The sequence below is a fragment of the Opisthocomus hoazin genome, chromosome 3 (genome assembly GCF_030867145.1).
Source record: "Opisthocomus hoazin isolate bOpiHoa1 chromosome 3, bOpiHoa1.hap1, whole genome shotgun sequence".
NCBI lineage: Eukaryota > Metazoa > Chordata > Aves > Opisthocomiformes > Opisthocomidae > Opisthocomus > Opisthocomus hoazin.
Window position 1 is genome coordinate 49,417,058 of NC_134416.1, and position 22,045 is coordinate 49,439,102.

The following is a 22,045-nucleotide window of genomic DNA, read 5'->3' on the forward strand; positions in this document are numbered from 1 at the left end:
TTTGGTGCCAGATGTCTCTGCAACAGTGCAATGCTAGAGGGAGATAAAGATGGAAACCCAGATAGCTGCCTGACCAGTGTCAGACGTAGATGCATTTCCCAGCAAAGCCCTGGGCACGCTGAGCTCCTGGTGACAAAGGGCTGCCACAGCTCGGTGCTCCTGGAACACAGCCGAGCATGGGCAGCTGCTCCTTCCAGCACCGCTCCGTAGCCTTCACACAGAGCCAGCTGGGAAGTCAGAGAAAACATCCACTGACACTGGCTCAAGGATCATTCGAAAGATCTGGCCCCATGAATATAAACAGAGAGTTTCTTCATTCCAGGGGCATGAAGTATAAATTCAATCCCTGATATGCAAGGCTCTAGATGCCACAAAGAGAGACAGAAAGGCACTGATAAATCTGGTTGAGTGTGAATTCTGAAGAGGTATTTGGGACGTACAATATGCCTTCTCTAAAGAGCACCATTTAAAAGGAGGAGAAATCAGCCACTGGAGCCTGTAATGTTCCCTCACTTCTAACAGCATTTTTCATACGAAAAACCTTCACAAAGACATGCAGCAACATGCTGGATACTAGTGACTCAAAATGTTGGTCACAGAAAGGCCGTAGTACAAGAAAAGTCAGGTACCAGTGATGAACGGGGTTAGTTTCCACCCATAAAGGTCACATCAATCCTTTGCAGAATACTGCTGTGATAAGTGCCACCCACTGGAAGGCAACAGACAGAAGTCATTGCTAGATGGACAGTGATCAAGCAAATTAATTCCTCCAGACCTCACAAGTGGTCCAGAATGAGTGGAAGCAGCAGGAGAGGCTGACTGGTGGGAGGAAGAAGTCATTTAAGCAGGGAAGTATCTCTGGTGAAGCCTCTCTATGATTGATAAGAACCTCCCTCACCTCCCAGCCAAGAAACAAGAAGTTCTGACAAAAACCATCCAGCAGCCCTGCCATGAGGGGGCTGGACAGGCAGATTCAATGCCACTCCACCAGCATATATGCAGGAGCCACATCTTCAGGCTCCTCAGAGACAGATGAAGAAATCCTGATCCAAACATAGGCAAATGGGACATAAACCTCTCACTACTACTGTCAGCAGAACCTTTGAAATCACAGGGAAAGGTCTTTTTTGCAACAATAGTAATGGAACAAACCTGGCAAAGACCAAGGGCATAATTTCCAAAAAAGCCTGATGCTTCACAATTTTGTGATCAAAAGAGGTCTATATTGTATGAGTAGGTTCGGAAAAAACACCAGTAACTTCTTGGGAGGAGAAAAAAAAACTTATTTAGAACTAAGAACACAGACACTAGTTCTGGTTCAGAAAGACCCCGAGTCAGAGATCTTTGGGAGATCGTTGAGAGAATACTTTGGGGAAATACCATCAAGTGTTAGCCCTGTTATAATTTTTCCTAGGCATTTTGGTAGCTCGTCACCGCCAGAAACAGGATCCTAAGCTAGAGGAACTTTTGGGTTGACCACCTAGCAGATCTGCTCTTACATCCATAGTTAATTATTTAATTTCAGGTGACCTCTGGGATGTTGGTGTCTCACTCCAATTTGCAACCCGGACATGAAGTAGCTCAATTAATCCACAAAGATATTTCAAGCACGTGGGAGATGAACAAACAAATTTCATGCTGAATGCATCAGTTTCCCTGGTTAGTTCCTTTCATTTCTGTTTATTATTTCAGTACACAGGGTGATGCTGCTCTTCAGTCATATACCATGTCATGTACCATGACATCTGACGCAGTACTTTGCAGATGTTCTGCATTACTCCGAATTCCAGGAAGGTTAAAAAAAGAAGAAAAAGAAAGAAAAAAGAAAAAAGTTCCCCGTTCCTTTGGAGATCACGGACCTTGAGATCTTGAGCCTTTTAAAAACTTCAGTGTAACTGTACAGTCTCTGGCAGAGTGACGACCCTTAATCTTCAGTCTAACAGAGCGGCTTCACAGCAGACACACATATTCAAGCCACATCAGCACCGAATGTACATGGTCATGGATGATGCACCAGCCATGCTAAGGGCAGCCTAGGAGGGAGGCTAAGAAGAAAGGCAGTCTGCTTTGACTCTTAACAACCAAAAAGCAGTTTGGAGAAAAGAAAAGGAAAAACATTGAGGAGCACAATTTAAAAAAATTTGTTCAGACATTCTGGCTTCAGTGCCTGAAATACAACTCTAAAGTTTGTTTTAATAACTGCATAACTGCCAATAAGGAAGACAAATGAGGAGAAAAACATAGAAATGATGATCTCTTAGGGACTGCATTTTTTATGTTTCTCTTGCTACACAGTGACAGGAAGCTGAACACCCTGCCTGGCGGGGATCCACGAGACTTCATGTATGGAAATGCATCTGACATCTACATCAGTAAGACTACACGCAGTTTCACCTCTCTCAAATGAATTTGGCTAAAATGTTCCTGTCCAAGTGTTCCAAAAGACTACCTGTGGCCCTGAATGGAAAGCTTGCAAAGGGAACCCTAGAGTCAGTTGATAGGAGTCCAGCAGCAGAGCAGTCCCTATGAGACCTCAGGGTAAGCGAAAGTGCTTCAGGGCATTAAAGCGGGGTTTGCGACACCTCCCTGAAGAGGAAACCCGGGAGGCAGAGGGTACCTTTACCACGTTCTGCATGATTTGAATGTGAAGCTGGGATAGCCAGTGCACCTCCATGCAGCTCAGCAGAAGTAACGAACAGTAACACCACCACATCAACAAGGGTAAATCAAAGGCAGGCTGACTATGACAGCTGGTACCCCTGAATTTTTCAATTTTCCATTTTTCCATAAGAATTTAAAAATCTTGCAATGCTGAGGGAATGCATCTCACCCACAGGGCTGAAGGGCCATCTGAATGCAACTGAATGCAACAATCATACATGACACCAGGTAGAAATGAATTTTCACAAGGGCCACAGTACCAATGCAGAAAACAGCGAACTACAAGCACGTAGAACAGATCGTACAAACCCAGAGGAAGACTGGGGTTCAGTAAAATGCCAAGCAGTGTACAGCTTTGCTTCACTGAGTATTCTGAGGAAAAAAACCCACCTCACATGCAAGCATGAAGAAAAGCATAGTGGAAATTATTATTATTGTGATAGTAGAAAGTCTCTAGCAAAAAAGAACACACACACCCCTACCAGTAAATATACATGTGGACTATCATGCAAAGCAAGAATGACAAAGTAACAGAGAAACTCCTCAGCCACAAGACTTACCCCGTAAGTCACATGGATGAAAGAAACCAAGCAAGACAAGAGGCAAAAGGAAGAGTACTTCAACACCTTCCTTTTAAATCAATTAAAAAAAAATTTATATATATATTTATACAAGTAGAGCTTTCTGAAAAAAAACAAGACAAACTCCTAAGAAAACCCAAGGGATTGGGAGGAAGCTGAGATTGCTTGAAGTCACACTGATCTTTGAAAAACTGCTAATGAATTTTTGTTTTGTGAAAAGGCAGTCAGGACAACCTGTATTTGTTCTTCACAACTAAATAGTCACGATGCACATTCTTAATCTTAATGATATCTGAATGATATGGGAGAAGGACATATGCTTTTATAAAAAACAAATTACTGTTACTTTGGCTCAAAGAGCTATCAAACAAATCATATATACAAACTACAGTTTAGAAGCAAATCTGTACTGTACCTGACATAGTCATTTGACATTTGTAAAGATCATGGCTGAAAAGTTAAATTACAATTTTAATTATAATTTTACTTAACTGGCAAATTCTTTAGAAATACAAACTACAAGAAATACAGGTGTTACACTCAAGTCAAATTTCTACTAATCCTAGCCAAAAGCTTTTATAAAAGAACATTTCCCACTGAAAGAACAGAGAATCTTGGGCAATTAATGTTGGGAATAGTACTTACTGCACTAAGAATGAAAGTCGGTTTCTGCATTTAGTTCTGATGGTTGGATCAGATACACATTATGGAAGTATGAAGTAAAGAAAGAAACCTCCACTTTATGCCTTGTTTAATAAAGAAAACTAGCAACACGCTTCCAAATTTGTCTCCCTCAGTTATTTTTTCAAAGGCATTATTTCATCTCGACATCATGTAACTTCTAATTGTCTAATGTGGGCTCCAAAACTGCAGTTGCTAGACACCCTCCTGGGACAGCACTTGCTATCTGCTGCAGAAGAATAGCCAAGCCTACATTTTCTGGTACAGGCCACAAAGTTTTACTTTCATTGTCAAATGTAAAAAGTATAAAATGTCAAATTACAGGCATAAATCAAAAGAAAAACATTCTTTTGCTTGGCATCCCATTATTGTTCTTCCTCCTCCCTCAGGTAAAAGATTGCAGGGGCAAGCATAACAAACCTGGCAAGCAGGTAGATACCAAGACGACCCTTGCAATCCAAAGTCAACATTGAAAACCAGGTGGAGATTCCAACATTTTCACAGCCTGTACAAATACATCTGGTTGCTGTTCTGATCTATGCACATTGTTCTTCCTGGGCTGGTAACTTCTGAAGCCATTCAAAACGATTTTTCTCCAAAACACACTGAGTCTTACAGGCGTGATGGCTTCTTGCCACATCTATATTCATTTTAAAAAGGCTGCTGAATTTGGCTGTGCTTTAAACATCATACAATCTTTATAAGAACATATGTAAGCTACTTAAAGTGACTGTGCATGCCATTACTGTTTCTCATAAGAAAACAAAAGCAATACAAAGAATTCTTATTTGAAAAAGACAAGTTTACATTTGATTTTTTCCTTCCCAATGCTGTAACATGTTCAGACAGTTGGCTAGCAAAAAAAAAAGACCAGACAAACAGAAATTTGGTCACTTGCCATGTTTCTAATTTATAGTATTAACTCTGAAGTAATAAAACAAACTACCAAGAACGAAGAAAATAAGCAACAACAAGCAAAGCTCAGACTTTCATGTTTTTAGAAGAATTTTGCATGGTGAAAGGAACCCTGTTAAAGACTACCCTTGTTTTCTTCATCCACAGAGATAAATTTTTGTGCAAGTCTCATGACATTCAAGCTGCTAGAATCCTTTCTTTCCACCACCCTAACTAGTCACTGAAACTGGAAGTGGGGGAGTGATCCTTTATGTCCTCTTCCGTAAGCCTGTCAGCCTTCCTGAAAATGTGGTGTGACGTGTGAAACCCTGCCCTCATCTCGAGGGCTTCACACTCCTCCCCTCATGTGTGTGTTCCACTTGCCTCAGCAAACTGAAGAACTGTTGCCCCTTGAAGGTCACCTCCCCCTGAGGGGAAGGAGCAGTGTGGAAGGAAACGTCAATGGTTCAGGTTTATTGTCAGTTATTACTCAAATTCAATTGTAATCCAAACCCAAATCTTAATCTCAGGCCAACAAATACCAAATATCTGTATCAGGCTACAAATACTAGAGAATAATATGCTTTTACATTTCAGGTAAAGAACTGCTTTGATGATAACTGCAAGGAAAAGAAAAACAACAGAAAATAAAATGTATAGAAAGTAAAATTTCAGAAGTGACAGAAGGAATCTACATGAGTTTGCTTCAAATATTGTTAGCGTCCTCTCCTATAGACAGGAAAGTTGTCTGAATGTAACTCAGAAAAGCACTGTTTTTTCTCCTGCATCATGCAATCCCCATATAACCAGCAGATGTTGACAGGAAAAAGGTTTGGGTTTTTGTTGGTTTTTTTTCCTTTCTCTCTCTCTCTTTGAACTGTCCAGATCTCCTCTTTGCCCAAACAGGAAACTTCACCAGGAAGTTGCAGCACTGTATACAGGAAAAAAGCCTGCACATGGTCTAAAAGCCCTTGCACATGGCACTCTCAAGCCACCAGCCTGATGGATCGGAGACTTGCTGTTATGGCGACTGCACACCTCTCAGCCTCCCGCTTACATCTTGTGAAGAAAAATTCTGGATTTGTGGTGAAAAGCCTGACATCCGTCTCCGTTAGAGCTAAGTCACAGCAAGCACCCAGCCAACACGGCGTAGCCCAGGCAAGCTTTGCTCTTCTCTCCATTCAGGCCTCTGATACAGCTAGCTTGACTACAGAAGTGGAATTACCAATCGCCTTGCATAAATGCATATCCCTAGTAAGTGCCTACCCCAACACAGGGACAGTGTCAAAATGGAGGAAGCACCAAGACTTCTCCTGCCCTGTGGAGTGGGCCAGCCAAAAGTGAGACCCCCACTCACTGCACAAAACCCAGAGAGTGCGTGCTGAAAGGCGGCGTTCGTGATTCATCCCGGTGACCACGAGGCAGCCAAACCACAATGGTTACTTACAGAAAGGGGTCAGGGGAGCAAACAGAAGGGAATTTTTTAGAAAATAAAGCCAAAGCAAGGGTTTTTTTGATAATGTGGATGTTGATACAACATAAAAGTAAACAACATCAAAACAAAGGCACAAAATTCTGTAACATGAAATACCTAATGGAGGGAACAGCTTGCACTTCTGGGAACATTTTTCCTTAAACCTCAAAATGGAAGCAAGACTTCAAATTCATCTCATTTGAAATTGCTCCCCTTTGCCTTAGCAATGAACTTCTGGTCTGCCTGTCTCTGGGATATCCAAATGATGTGACAGCTCTCCCAGCAACTAAGTTACTTCAATTCTCCGTATTAATCTTCAGACTCCTTCGATAACACGGTTGAGTTTGTAATTTGAGAAGTTCTTTCCTCTACTTCTGTTGTTGAAGTCAGAAAACATCCTGGAAGCAGTGTGGTTTAGAAATATTACTGGGCAAAACAGAGGGGAAACAAAATCCAAGAAGATTCTCAGATTAGTGACAGGCCCTTGGTACGAACCTAAAAAGATGAAAACTGAGAGTGGTATGCGTTTGCTTCACACTTCCAGACTACAAGCAATTAGAAAGTTATCTAGTTACATTAGTAATATTTCAAACATTCTGACTGACATTTTCCAAACCAAACACCAATTTCATTTTGATGATATGAAACAGAGTGACCATTCTCAGAACAAAGCTATCAAAAATAAATTTTGCCCTCAGTGAAAAAATATCCCCCAACTATTATCACAGCTATTTTACTAATTGTTTTATCATTCTTATGCTTTGGAATAAGGACTGGGAATTGGAAATCAAATTTAGGCTGTGCAGTTGAAGTATATTCCTAAATTATGGCATGTTCAGCATCTTTCAGAAATTTTAGCAAATACTCACAGGGTAAATGAAACAGTAGTTTGTCCTAAAGAAAGACTTCTAACTTGCCCAAGTTCTCGTAGATTTTCACCCTGATGACAAAAGACATATCCCAGAAATGGCTCAGCTTCTGCCAAGACTAATTGTCTTGAAGACACTCATAAGAATTTTTTAAATGTATTTTAGCATAGAGCAAGGTATTTTCCCACAGCCTTGTTCTCATAAAATGCTAACTAATTCTGACTCATTTTCTGAAAGAGAGAAGAATAATCAAAGAAAGGAATTCAGCCAGAGGCAGATGTTTAGCATGGAATATTTCAGCCTAGGGGTTAAAGTCTAACAATCTGGTGAGCCACCAAACACAAGGTTTTGTAATGACATATATGAAGCTGGCACAAAAAGAATATTAGCGTATTAGCAATGTTGCACATCCATTACTACAGAGAACACTAAATATTTTCATTTTATTAAAAACACAGACCTATTCAATATCAATTTCTGTTCCATATTTCAGAAGAATCAAGAGGAAGTCCTCATACCACATAAGAATGGTAAAGGCACCTCCTATGCATTAGTAAGTCAGGTCTAGGATAAACAACATGCAGAAGGCTTGATTGCTTTTAAGTAAGCATGTCTGTATAATTTGCAACATAGCAGTTCTGAAAAGAGTTGGCTAAAGACATTTCTGGTTCCCTGATGTTACTTTCTAGTGAATCTTCAAATACTGGGGAAATTCCAGAAGACTGAAAGGATGATGATACTGTGCTAGTATTCAGGAAGGGCAAACAAAGTGACCTACAATGACCGGAGACCAGCTAACTTGACATCAGATCTAGGCAAAGTGACTGGAAAAATAAGTAAGGAATTAAGGTCGGAAATATAACATGCCATTCAATGTGGGTGGCATTTTGAACACATCATATGCAAGTGGCCATGGGATGTAAGCCTTCTAAAGCTCCAGTGAGAATCTGCGAGACTAGTTCTAGCCAATGGTTTGGGTTTGACTTAAAACCGTACAACTTTCTTATGAAAAAGCATCCATTTTCACCATCAGTAATGTACCCTTTAAGTGGAATGCAAAAAAATACTTCAGAGAACTTTGTGAATTACAGTTAGAGCTTTTGATCAGTGTAGAATCATAACTGAGTAAGAGCAGTTCCAGCAGGATTTGAAAGTAAACACTCATGCCATTACATGGTTTCACCAATGACATAAAAAACAGTTACAAAAAATTGTGTGGATACCATGAATTCAAGAAAATTTGTGACTGGAAGAGGACAGGCTTGACACACACAATGATCTGAACTGCACGGTTAGCTGGGCATACTTAGACGGTGCAGACCTGGATATAGCACAAATACTTCCCTGTGATTAGGCAGAAGAAACATAAACGGTAGGTGGAGAGTGGGAAACTGGATCTCCGAAAACAACAGCTACAGAAGTTACGCAACCACATTGGACAATCAATTCAGTGTGAAGTCCCAGCATCACGCTGTGACCAAAGCCAAACCAGACTCAAACACTTATTGCAGGCCTTGAACATACAGGAGGCTGAGTAGTGAACTGGACCTGGCCAGTGGTTTTGATGAGACTAAAACTGGAAGAATACATACAGAGTAGCTGTCCTTGTTCTTAAGACCATGCTGAAAAGTTTCAGAGGGTGCAGTAAAAAGCCTTGCCAATCACTTGAAGACTGGAGAAAATGCTTTAGAGAGCCTTAAAGAGCTCAGTCTGTTTAGTTTATGAAAATTGTGAGGCAGCATGATTTTGCTATGCAAGTGCCAGAGAGGGAAAATGCCACATACTAAAGTGCTTTTTAATCTAATGGAGAAAGGCTTTACAAGAAACAAAAGAGGGGAACTGAAGCCAGACAAACTCAGATTTGGAAGACAACCCACTTTTAAAAATTTGGGAGTGCAATTAAGGACACACTCTCAAGGCAAGTGATATATTCCCTCTTTGACATGTTTTCAAATTAAGACCAGAGGACTTTCTGAAAAATAAATGGAAGTTAATGTGTGCTTAGAAACAAGTAGTCAACTTAATACAGCAAAAACACTTGAAATTTTGTAGCTTACAGTCACACACAAGTTAATAAAAAAACCTAACCATTTCTTTACACTTAAACTCTATGAATCCATTATCTCTCAAGAAATACTACTGAAAGTTGGAGTTACCAGTCACTTATGACTAATTCACATAACTCCCACCCCTTCTTTTTAAGGGAAGTGCTCACTGTAGTTATGCTTCACACCCGTTTCACGGTTGTGTTCTATTTGTTCACATTTGCTGTCCTCCACAAATTCAGCACTTATGCATGAATACAGCTGACTTCAAAGAACAATGAAGGAGGAAAGAGGAAAAGGTGGTCATAAAGAAACCAGAACCAAAAGAAAACCCATGCACATCCATAAATTAAACACTGAATTGTCTTACAACCTCCTGGAAACACAATTTCCCCAGGTTATGCTGGAAATCAGGGAGTTGTGAAGAGTCTATTTAAAAGAAGTTCTTTACCCCTTACATTCACACACTTTGATGACTGAGACGTTATAAACTGTCATATTTAGCTGAAATGCAATATAAGCTCAGAAAACAATCAAGAGGGCATTAAACCCACGTCAGGCAACAAACACAGAGAATATAAACTTCAGTCGTATCCCTGTGTGGGCCATATATATACACATGTAAGTATATACTTTCACACAGCAGTACAACACTTCTTACCTGAGGGGATTTTAGCATCTGAAATACATCGATGCCTCCAAAAGCTAATGGCAGATCTCTCTCTGTTCTGCAGCCGACATAACCTCTCAGCTAGCCCGCCCCTGCAGAGAATAAAAGAACGCTCAATTTTGCCAATAATCAGTATTCAGTTTCACCCAGTGACAAGCCATAGGACAGATGGAATATGTATGCCAGGACCCTCAGAGACAGAAATATACAGTAAAATTACATTCTGCAGATTAGTTCTCCTAATTTTGATTTTATAATGTATATACTTCCAATAAAACATACACTTAGGGTCAATACACACAATAAAACATTTCCACTAACTGGGTGTCTAAAACCTTCACATTTTCAGTCCTGTCGCCATCACAAGGATTGTTACAAAAGGTTCCCAGCTTTTCTTTGCACTGATGCACGTATCCTGACAGATACTACAGACAACTGTGAATTCAAAACAAACCACTGTAACCACCAGTTTTAACAGGTTAGGGGGTTTTTTTCCTCACAGATTTGTTTGTCTGTTGGCAAGGAGTGATCACAAAAATATTCTTTTACCCATACTTGACCCTATGATTCATTTCACAAGCTGGGTCAAGTGCGCAGTTTCAGTGGTCTGAACGCTCTCCAAGATGGAATTAGTTTAGCATTCCCAAGGTGAGGAGCAGAGGAGTGGCATCTAGGACAAATACATTTAAGGTAACACTAAAGCAATTCCAACCGCTGGATTCAAAGCCAGAAGACAGAACTCCTTACTTCAAGAACAAAAGGACAAACGCATTGGAAGCTGTCTTTGGGCTACTACAAAGAGCTTTGGACTACTTTAGGAGTATTTGAGCATTTTTCTTTGGTTTCAAATAAGTTATTCGCATAAAAACCTACTTCATTCTTTCCTTATAGTGTAAGTTCTTCCACAACAAGTACTGTCTATGTATCAGTAAAGATTTCTACTAAGGTGAAACGCATCCTCAGGTTAAACCTTTTTAGGAATCGACAGAGATAACATACAACCACTTTACTGGTGCACATGAATAGATTTCCTTTGTTTTAGGAAAAAAAACCACAAATAGTTTGGTAAAGCTCACATTGTAAATGTGAAACTGGGAGATCAGGTAGGCTGTAAAAATCTCTCTTTGGTTAGCAATTACTAAGCAATGTCACCTGCAAACAAGTCAACAGAAAAGTAGCTAGCAGTCTCAGCTGAATTTCTAATAAACAACTATATACTTTGCAAAATCATAACTATCACAAGAATTATTAGATGGTACGGCTAAACATCCGAGTAGTAAAGATCACAGAATGAATAGTCTGAAATACAAGGGCCGCATTTGAACCAGAACAATCCATAAAAGTTTTGTAGTTTACATTACTGCAATCTCTTCTACGGCTGGCATGGTTCAGGCAGGGAAGAGAGAAATTCAGACTCTAAATTACTGTCTTTCAGAGGAGGAAAAAATCCCCAGACCCTGAAAATGAAGAACCCACACTTAACAAGCTATAAAACCTGCTATATTGAGGAGGAAACCCAACAAAAATATGTAAGAAATCTTGGGCTCCAGTGAACTTCCAGGTAAGCTTAACGACCTTGTTTAATCCTGCTTTCAATGTGGACTTTAAGACACAGAGAAGTGCAGTGGAAGTTTTGGTACCAAGAGCAGCACAGTCAAGCTCAGAACTTCATACAGGATAACTTATTCTGCTGGTAACACTCTCCTCAGCCACATTTGTCCCAAAACTTGAGGACTCCAGCATTATGGCACTGCAGCACTTGTAAGCAACACAGTTCTAGAAACTCCAGCAAACTGCCCGCCCAGCTGCTCTTCTTGCCAGGGAATCGTTCTCAGGTGCAGCTGTAATTCAGCCCGGCTGCGTGGTCTACCCGAGCCATGCTGGAGCAGGTAGATGCCGGCTCAGCTAGGCTTAGAAAGGCAGCAGTTAAGCAAGCAAACTCAAAATGCATTGAAGTCTTGCGTGCATGAGTCTGCAGCTGCACTCCGTGGTTGGACTATAGCGGTAGACAATACAGCTAGTAGCTCAAAAACTTGTTTCGGTGAAAGAAAACTGTTCAGTGGGAGTGTTCTAAAACCCTACTTCATTCCCTCCACAGACAACAGTCAAAGAAACATATTTTCTTTGTTCGAATAATGTTAGAAAGCCTCAAGGTCCTGCACAAGAGAACAGCTATTACTGGCTCACGGTCTAACTTCCCCCCTTTCCCTGAGCAGGTTTATGGTTGTGTCCAGTCAATCAGCTCCTACTCTGTAAGCCCTCTACTGTTTCACCTACAGCAGAAACACCCTGCAGCATGCTGGCAAGCAAATTCCTGGTTTCGTGGCTATGGCATACAACAGTTAATACACCATTCCTGTTTTATGCCTTCCAGGGAGGGTCTCACTGACACAACTTCATTACTAATTTGCTAACTATGTCTGTATTAGGCCAACAGTTATCACAAAGGTCCGTGAAAAGCAGAACTGTGCCTTTCCTTAGCAGCCCTTTGTGCTAATAAAATTCATTGTTATTTATTAATCATCATCCTTCCATTCACATTCCAAATGCAGTTAAAAATAGTTTAAACAGAAAACATCGTAAAGCATTTTGCATCTGCTTAGTTGCAGAATATATAATTTAACCAAGAATGTATTTATGAGACGTTCTCAGGTGGTCACTGGAAATCTCTTTTTTATAATGTCCGTTTCATACATTGTGAAACTGGAAAATACAATTCAGGACATGCCATGCACAAAAGGAATTTCTATGTCAAGAGAGAGAGTTGGTAGTTTATGGTTTGTTTCTTCTAAAAGGCAGAAACAAAGAAATGCAAATATAAACACCACCCCAAATCTGGGAGGATAAACTCCCTTTTTAGCTCAAACATATAAAACAAACAAAGAAAAAGGTGCTTTCTGTTACATATTCTAACAGATTTGATGACAACGGCATCTGAAAACTACTAATTCCTTCTCATACAGTATGAATGCCACACTGTTGAAAACACGTGGGCATGTGCTGTGAGATACTCTGAACTACACAGTCTAAGTCACTCGTGGCTATGCAGGTGAGAGATAAGACGGAGTTACACAGAGCTTACACAAAGAGCAGAGCATGGTATTAAGCCGGTGCCAGCTTCAGTTTAAGAACCAATTCCATGTTTTGAAAAAAGCTAAATGGTTAAAATTACTATTGCTTTATTCCCAACTGCATATCTGTGGATTGTTAAATACCTAATAAGCTTTTATATTCAGTCTTTGGTAGTTAACTGGGTTTACTGGGACTAACAGGCATTTTTTTGGCATAGATCTTATCATATGGAAGTATTACCAAAATGAGCAAAAAGTTACAAGATAGAGATGAATAATATTCACTTTTCACTGTCCACACATCATCCCTCTGAAAGATCCCCCAGCTTTCCTGGCCTTTCAGGCTGCAGAAACTGTTCATCTTAATTCTGCCAGATGTGAGAGGTTTTGTTGGCATCAGGGGTGGAGACTGGATTCTACAGTACTAGATCTTGGTTAATCTGCAGTCTGTATTTATTTATGCACCTAGCCACTTCAAGACATTTAGAAAAAGATATTCAGTTCCCTCTCTTGCACAGACCTAAACCTTATGATCCATTTAATTGTCCACTGTGACTAACCCAACATCTGATGTGTGTGTGTATATACAATTGGCAAATATATTTTGATTACTAATGTACGATTTCTGTAATCAAGGGAACTGACAAACTGTATTTAAATAACAAAAACCGTAACCTGAGATGCATACTTTACTGACCAGCACTCCAAACTTGACCCGAAAATGTTTTAATATGAACAAATTCACTGCATTTGGCAAATTGTTAATGCAACGGCTGTTCAGTGAAGCCAAATTGCTCAGATACAATCTCCACTGTCCACAATATTTCTATTTTTAATCACAAAACTTTCAGTACAACTATTTTCTTCCTTTAAATCCCTGAAGGCAGACAGATTTAACAAGTAGAAATCCATACCCTATTTCTTTACTAAATCTCAGCTTGTTGAAATACCATATTTAGAACAATGCATTGCCATTACTGTCCACGTCCAACAACATCCACATGAAAGACAGCTCTGATGAACATAAGAAAGCCCAGCACCTAGTATAAAAGCTCTGTTTCTGGTGATTGCCCCTTTCCACAAACCAAACAGCAAGACGGAAGAGTTTTGTGCCCCCATGTGACAATTATCACCAAAAGGTAGCACTGAGCCTGGTCTCTGACTCTCAGGCTGCTGGCCCCTAGCTTCCAGCTCCAATGAGGCTAATTCATCTAAGTTCACTCCTTTCCAGACTCCATTTGAATTTAACAACAGTGAACACTTAAGCATCTCAATATTGAGTTGTCTTCTTCTGTACACTATGCTCAGGACCCCATGTATTTCAAAACACTGTAGGTTACATTAACACACATTCCTATCTCAGGACTGAGCAGCTGCCCTCCTTCTCTCTTTTTGAAGCAAGGACAGAACTCTTCTCATGTTTCCAAGTTAACTGCTGAACTAACTGACTTCTGCTCAACACTCCATTGTCCAATTGCACTCCATGGGGTGTTTGCTAAAGAGGAAAGAAAGGGACCCCTAAGCATGCTGGCATTTAATTTGTCAGCACTGCAACCCACCAGCTATTATCACCTAGTTTACAACTCGCAAAATAATCAGCAACATGGAATGCTGACAGTCAGTACCAAGTGCTCTTTTATAGTGTACAAATTAGCGTGGGTACGCTTGAAAGACATGATTGAAGAAAATGTTGGCCACACAAGTGCAGGTCTTCTCTATAGAGGCCCACCTCCTCTCGAGTGCAGGAGAGAAGCTGTTGACGTCATGAAGTAACAAGGGATCAGAAAGAGTAATTTTAGCTTTACAGATCAGCCTCACTCAAGCTCTGACTCAGTAACTAGATTTATAAACTTTCACCTTGGATGAACCACCACTAAGATGATTACTGGCATTATTCTGGTTGTTAAATGTGGGCTTCTTTTCTGTAATCAAAGCATAACACAGTCGCTTTTCCTATGCAATACAACAAGCAAATACCAAAGCAGACAGCAATAATTTTAAGTCCCTATAAAACTTGTGAAGTAATTATACTCTGCTACAAGTTTTGGGGTCTTTCCCCCAGAAAGGAATCAGTGTTTCTCCCAACCCACAATTTCCATGTCATATCAACAGCATCTGAGGTACACACCTGAAATGAAAGGAAAATGAAAGATCTGTACTGTAACACAAATGATCAAGCTGTCAAGGGCCAGTTGCATCTGCCAACACAAAAATATAGGGAAAAGACCTTCCACATTTATTTGAAAAGAAATGCAAACTGAGTAGACAGACAATGCAGTATTTAGTAAACTGTACTGGATGCTGGATTTTCTTGCACACCAGTTGCTCACACTTCAATGCTCTGATCTATTGTACCCATCAAGGTTTTTGTTTTTTGTTTATTTGTTTGGTTTTTACACTATCGAAATCAACACAGCTGATGTACTGAAAGCCTCTTCTGGAGTCTTATGGATTCAAGGATTTGGAGCATCTCTTAAAAGCTGAAAGTCTTTTCGAGTCCAGGTAGTCTCTCACCACTCATTTCTCAATTGTTCCACAAAGGAGGTCACCTCCATAAAACATGCGGAACAAAGATACCATTTCCGTGAGTCCCCATAGCACAGTGAGAGCCAGGTATCTTTCAGGAACTGCATTAGACAGAAGTGACCGTCTAGAGAATTTACAGCGTCTTCAGCTATAAATTCCAACCAGCGTATACTAGACACACCCTCAATACCACTTTGAAAGTCAAACTGGACGCTATACTACAGTTACTCCTGCAAATTAAAAACAATGCTTTCTCCTAGAGAGCAAAGTGTCCTCATTCTTGTGTAGTGAGATTTGGTTTCCAGGTCTTGGAAATCTCACTGGGTAGTGAGATTTGGTTTCCAGACAGTGCAGAAGAAGAGATATAAGAGGGATTACAGTCGTAACTGCCGAGAACAGGGTGGATGCGCACTGTCTACATCCCTTATGGCTTCCAGTGAAAGATTTTAAGTAAAATTTTATAGGCGGTTGATTTTCCCATGCCTGTACTTAGCCAAGTTATCTCACAGAAAATATTTGAAATCATTTAGGAACATCTTTTGAAACAGGTAAGCTTTTGTGACCCGCTCCTTTCATAGTTTTCAACACATTGATCACACCTTCTTACCAGTCACTGAAAAAAAAAAACCACAGTTGAAAAGTTTACCACAGCTCTCTGGCTCGTGAGACTTCTTAATAGAAAAAATTTATTTCAGATTTTTCTGCCTCTCACAACAGAAGTAAGATGATGTAATAAGGAGCGTCTTCATAGAAATGTTACCCTTTTTTGGCCGGTATTTAAAAAAGAAAAAAAGAAAATCAAGTACCAGACTCACATGCATAATTTCTCATAGAACAGAGAAACAAAGTTAAAAGGAAGACTCTACAGGAACCAGTTTTCCTGTGGGAACAGCTGTGCCCCACGAGATAAGGGAAGAGCCTTCCCATCCGTTCTGATGGTTTTGGCTTGCCTGAGCAGAGATCTTGCATAGAAAAGCAAGCTCCATGGTTAAAAAAACCAAAGGCACCAAAATCACTTCTCTCTGATGGGGAATAACTGTACCCATTCCAATCAGTAAAATACATTGTAGAATTGCAGAAATCTGAGATTTTAAGGAAACTGGAGGGATTAGTATTACATGTGGGCTTTTTTCTTGTTAACACCAAACATCTGGCCCAGTGAAATCATCCAAAGATGATTTTTCTAAAAAAGGAAAGACCTTTTAACGTTCATTAAGTGTAAAATGATTTGCCCATGTCCATTGCCAGTGATTACAAGTGGTACATGTGTAGTGCAGACATGATATTCTTCAGTTATACTCTCCTAATCCAACAAGAAATTCACTAGCAAGGACAACTTAATCCAATAGTTAAAATCAGCGTAAGAACATGCCAGTCAAAAGGGCTGGCCTGTTGCTGTTACACCCTCATGCTACTTGTGGACACATGTAAGAAAGAACAGACCCAATTTTAGAGTAAAAGCCTCCTTCATTTGTGCCAGCTGCTTGCTCCCTTGCCAATTTCCTTTATTTTCAGGACCTCAGTTGGCTTCACGTGACAGAACTGGGTTTCATTTTACTGCACGTAGTACCAGGACATTCTGTAATTTTCTCCTCTTTTGATAACAAACGTTAATTTTAGCAGATCAGATCTGTAAGTGGTCTGCATACAAGTAGAAATAAGATAATTAAACAGAATTTCCCAAGATTTTATTTTACTATTAAATTAAAAACAGCCACTCAAATATTAAAAGAACAAAACAAAAACAAAAAGCTAAAGCAGCTACTCTTCACAACTAAAAGCTCTTGCAACGTGACAGATTTAGAAGTAGGGTTAACATTATATAACTCAAGATATCCATTTCCTGCACTGAAACCCAGACCTTTTTTTTTTTTCTGATGGAAACAAAATCTTACTAGTAAAGGCAAACAATTCATAAGAGCTTTAAGAAAGGTTTACTTGCAGACAAGAAAAGCTGAGTGCATGCATTTTGAGTTTCTTCGTTATAAATACCAAATCACCACAGTTATTGGTTTAAGCCATGTAACAAACTTTGAGACTTTCAATAATCTTCCTTTCTCCTTTCTTTCACAAGGGAACTTTCAGAAACTTGGAACTAGTACAGTTTAGACATTTTACCCTGCAGCGTTAACATGAATTCAAAATCTAAACAGAAGAGCTTCCTGAAAATTGTTATTTGCAGTTTATATTCTCTCCCCTCAGGTCTGCAAATCACTTGCATTATTTTACCATGCAGTGTCCAGTCAAGCTGAGAAACTGAGAATTTGTGGTGGAATAAAAGGGCAGGAACATCTAAACTCAACACCTCTTGACCTGATCACCAAGGCAATTCACCTCAATCTCAAGTACTACTATCTCTTCTTTATCAACTCTCTTAGTAGCTCATGGGTGCAGTACAATGACATTTATCTTTCAGCGTACCTGGCAAAACTATACTACTCACACTCCCTCCATCCCCAATTTGTTTAAATAAAGGAAGCTGGCTATACAAGATAGCATATAAAAACAGTGTTCAATGTGAGGATGTCCAGGGGTGGTGGTATCGATGGTTGAGAATGAAAGAGATGATACTTTTCTGCTAGCATGACAGACTTGCACCTCCTATAGCACTGCCCTTCACAGAGCTCCAGAACCTGCCTGGGATCAACAACACCCCCTGAAGGACAACCACCACCATACAGACTACCTGATCTCTCCTGTGGACCATGGTATAGAGAACAACAATCTTTACTTAGAACAATTTTGAAGGCAAAAAATCACATTACAGGGTATATATGAAGAGATAGGAGAATTTGTCGAAAGGACACAGAATAGACCAGACAGTAGGCATGGTGGGGGAGGAATGTCTTCTGCCACCCTTTCTTGTCTGCAGATGTTAATCACTTTCCAAAACCCCACTTAACTCCTAACAGAGGATGATTGCAATGTGCTCCTTCAAATTTCACAGAATCACAGAATGTTAAGCATTGGAAGGGACCTCTGTGGGTCATCTAGTCCAACCGCCCTGCCGAAGCAGGGTCACCTAGAGCAGGTTGCACAGGACCTCGTCCAGGCGGGTCTTGAATATCTCCAGAGAAGGAGAATCCACAGCCCCCCCGGGCAGCCTGTTCCAGGGCTCCGTCACCCTCAGAGGGAAGAAGTTCTTCCTCATGTTCAGACGGAACTTCCTGTGCTTCAGTTTGTGCCCGTTGCCCCTTGTCCTGTTGCTGGGTACCACAGAAAAGAGCTTGGCCCCATCCTCCTGACACCCACCCTTAAGATATTTGTAGGCATTTATAAGGTCCCCTCTCAGCCTTCTCTTGTTCAGGCTAAACAAGCCCAGCTCCCTCAGCCTTGCACAGAATCACAGAATGGTAGGCGTTGGAAGGGACCTCTGTGGGTCATCTAGTCCAACCCTCCTGCCGAAGCAGGGTCACCTACAGCAGGCTGCACAGGACCTTGTCCAGGAGGGTCTTGAATATCTCCAGAGGAGACTCCACAGCCTCCCTGGGCAGCCTGTTCCAGGGCTCCGTCACCCTCAGAGGGAAGAAGTTCTTCCTCGTGTTCAGACAGAACTTCCTGTGCTTCAGTTTGTGCCCATCGCCCCTTGTCCTGTCACTGGGCACCACTGAAAACAGTCTGGCCCCATCCTCTTGACACCCATCCTTCAGATATTTGTAAGTACATATTAGGTCCCCTCTCAGCCTTCTCTTCTTCAGGCTGAACAAGCCCAGCTCCCTCAGCCTCTCCTCGTAGGAGAGATGCTCCAGTCCCCTCATCATCCTCATAGCCCTCCGCTGTACACTCTCCAGCAGCTCCTCATATTTCTTGAAGTGGGGAGCCCAGAACTGGACACAGTACTCCAGATGAGGCCTCACCAGGGCAGTGTAGAGGGGAAGGAGAACCTCCCTCGACCTGCTGGCCACACTCCTCCTAACGCATCCCAGCATCCCATTAGCTTTCTTGGCAGCCAGGGCACACTGCTGGCTCATGGTCAACCTGTCATCCACCAGCACTCCCAGGTCCCTCTCTGCAGAGCTGCCCTCCAGCAGGTCAGCCCTAAGCCTGTACTGATGCATGGGTTGTTCCTCCCCAGGTGCAGGACCCTGCACTTGCCCTTGTTGAACTTCATCAGGTTCCTCTCTGCACAACTCTCCAGCCTGTCCAGGTCTCACTGAATGGCAGCACAGCCTTCTGGTGTATCCACCACTCCTCCCAGCTTTGTGTCATCAGCAAACTTGCTGAGGGTATGCTCTAACTCTTCATCCAGGTCATTGATGAAGAAGTTAAACAAGACTGGGCCCAGTACTGAACCCTGGGGCACACCACTAGTTACCAGCCTCCAACTAGACTCAGCGCCACTGACGACAACCCTCTGAGTTCTGCCATTCAGCCAGTTTTCAATCCACTTCACTGTCCACTCATCCAGCCCACATTTCCTGAGCTTCCCTAGGAGGATGTTATGGGAGACTGTGTCGAAAATCTTGCTGAAGTCGAGGTAGACAACATCCACGGCTCTCCCCTCATCTACCCAGGCAGTCATGCCATCATAGAAAGCTATCAGATTGATCAAGCATGATTTCCCCTTGGTGAATCCATGCTGACTACTCCTGATAACCTTCTTTTCCTCCACTTGATGATGACCTCTAGAATGAGTTGCTCCATCACCTTTCCCGGGATGGAGGTGAGGCTGACCAGCCTGCAGTTCCCTGGGTCCTCCTTCTTGCCCTTTTTGAAGATTGGAGTGACATTGGCCTTTCTCCAGTCCTCGGGCACCTCTCCTGTCCTCCAGGACCTCTCAAAGATGATGGAGAGTGGCTCAGCAATGACATCCGCCAGCTCCCTCAGCACTCAGGGGCGCATTCGATCAGGGCCCATGGATTTGTGGGCATCCAGATTGCTTAAGTGATCTCTCACACAGTCCTCCTCAAGGGAAGGTCATCCTTTCTACAGGCTTCCTCTCTTACCTCCAGGGCCTGGGATTCCTGAGGGCCTGCCTTCGCACTGAAGACTGAAGCAAAGAAGGCATTCAGTAACTCTGCCTTCTCTGCATCCTCCGTCACCAGGACATTTTGCTCATCATAAGCAACACCGTATATGCTGCATGATTCTTTTGGAGATACAGATGGGCTTCTCATTTTATTTCCACTCAAAGGTATTGAATTTACATTCAAATTGCTAATGCTAGGATTAGTAGAATTTATTTTAATAATCCATAATCAGATTACTTCTGAAGATTTCTGCTGTTTAGGTTACGTCTTGATTTTTGTAAAGTATGCCAATTACATATGTAATAGGATCAAACAAAGACTACTCTTTCCTCCCACCCAGGCAACTACCCATTTCTATTTTAGCACCAGGAGGATTCCAGGAGGAGTGGACAGTAGAAAGTAATGTATTTCAATTTTTAATTTTTCCAGAGACTGTTACAGCTCTTTTCTTTGGGTGTTTGTTTGGGGTTTTTTGTTTGTTTTTGTTTGGTTTTGGTTGGAGTTTGGTGAGTAGAGGTGAGGATGTTAGGGGTTTTTCTTTGAAGTTGCTCAGCAAAATGTAGCTATTGAGGTACTAGGAGCATAGCTGTAATCAGGTAAGACAAGCATAAATGCAGACTGCAGTGTGTCTGAAGAATTTGGAAGAGACTGTTACACATGGTATACGATATTGTCAGAAAATATAAGGTAATTTTTAAAAAAATATTCTCTCTGCTTCTGCAAATAGCTTTAGTCATCTCAAACAGCCAAGAGAGACGAAAATATTCTTAAAGGTGGAAACAAAACCATAGGAGGCCTATTCTACCTACATCAGGATTCTTCCATGAAGTAAGCATCCTAATATGATCTGGATTTTGAGTAGAACCTCTCGCACAGGAATTCACATAGGAAGATGTCAACTCTGCCACCTGCACCATCTCCACTCAATCCACACTTCTGTAGGCACCAGCCTGGAAAAAGAGACCTGTTAAGGAAAGGCTCTTGGCTCTCCTCCACCCACCTCGTGGTTCCGAATGGCCCGAGCAGGAACCTGTGGGCCAGACCCAGCTTGCAGGAGGATTTCCCCTGCTTGCTCCTTTTTCTGCCATGCCCTCTGTCTGCAGCAGAGGTGGGAAGGAAGGAGAAAGGACAAGAAAACAACTGCTATGTAACTTCTGGCTATATAACCAGAAAGAAGGCATTGTCACTTCATCAATCAAGAAACTGGCAAACTTTTCCCCAAACTGGCCTTCAATCCACAGCATTGCAAACCTGAGCCTTCCTATTGAGAATGCAGCCTCTTATATCCACTGTTAGGGCACCAATGAAAATGTTCTCCATCAACAGTAAAAGGAAGGATGGGAAAGAGAGACACGTGGGATTAATGCCCTGAACAGGAAGAGTGAAAAGATGACAATTAGCTGGACAAGCAAAATAACTACATAAACAAAAGTTGTAACTGAGGAATTTCCTGCGTCTTCCCTGTTGCCAAAGGAACCCAAGGTGAAGCCACAGCATGGAAGAGTGTAAAACCCTGCAAGCTCTGCTCCTCTGGCCACTCTGGACAGATCACATTTCGTATCATTGTACTTGGTTTGATTTTGTTTGTTCGTTTGTTTTTAAA

General features: G+C 41.4%; 1 protein-coding gene across 1 annotated transcript in view; it reads right to left on the reverse strand.

Annotated features, from left to right (window-relative positions):
• SPIDR (scaffold protein involved in DNA repair) overlaps positions 1 to 22,045 on the reverse strand; it is a 206,881-nt gene that overhangs the window by 128,840 nt on the left and 55,996 nt on the right. Inside the window, exon 7 of the mRNA XM_075416192.1 lies at positions 9,867 to 9,967. Within this exon, the coding sequence (XP_075272307.1) occupies positions 9,867 to 9,967 (101 nt within the window). The remainder of the gene's footprint in view (positions 1 to 9,866; positions 9,968 to 22,045) is intronic.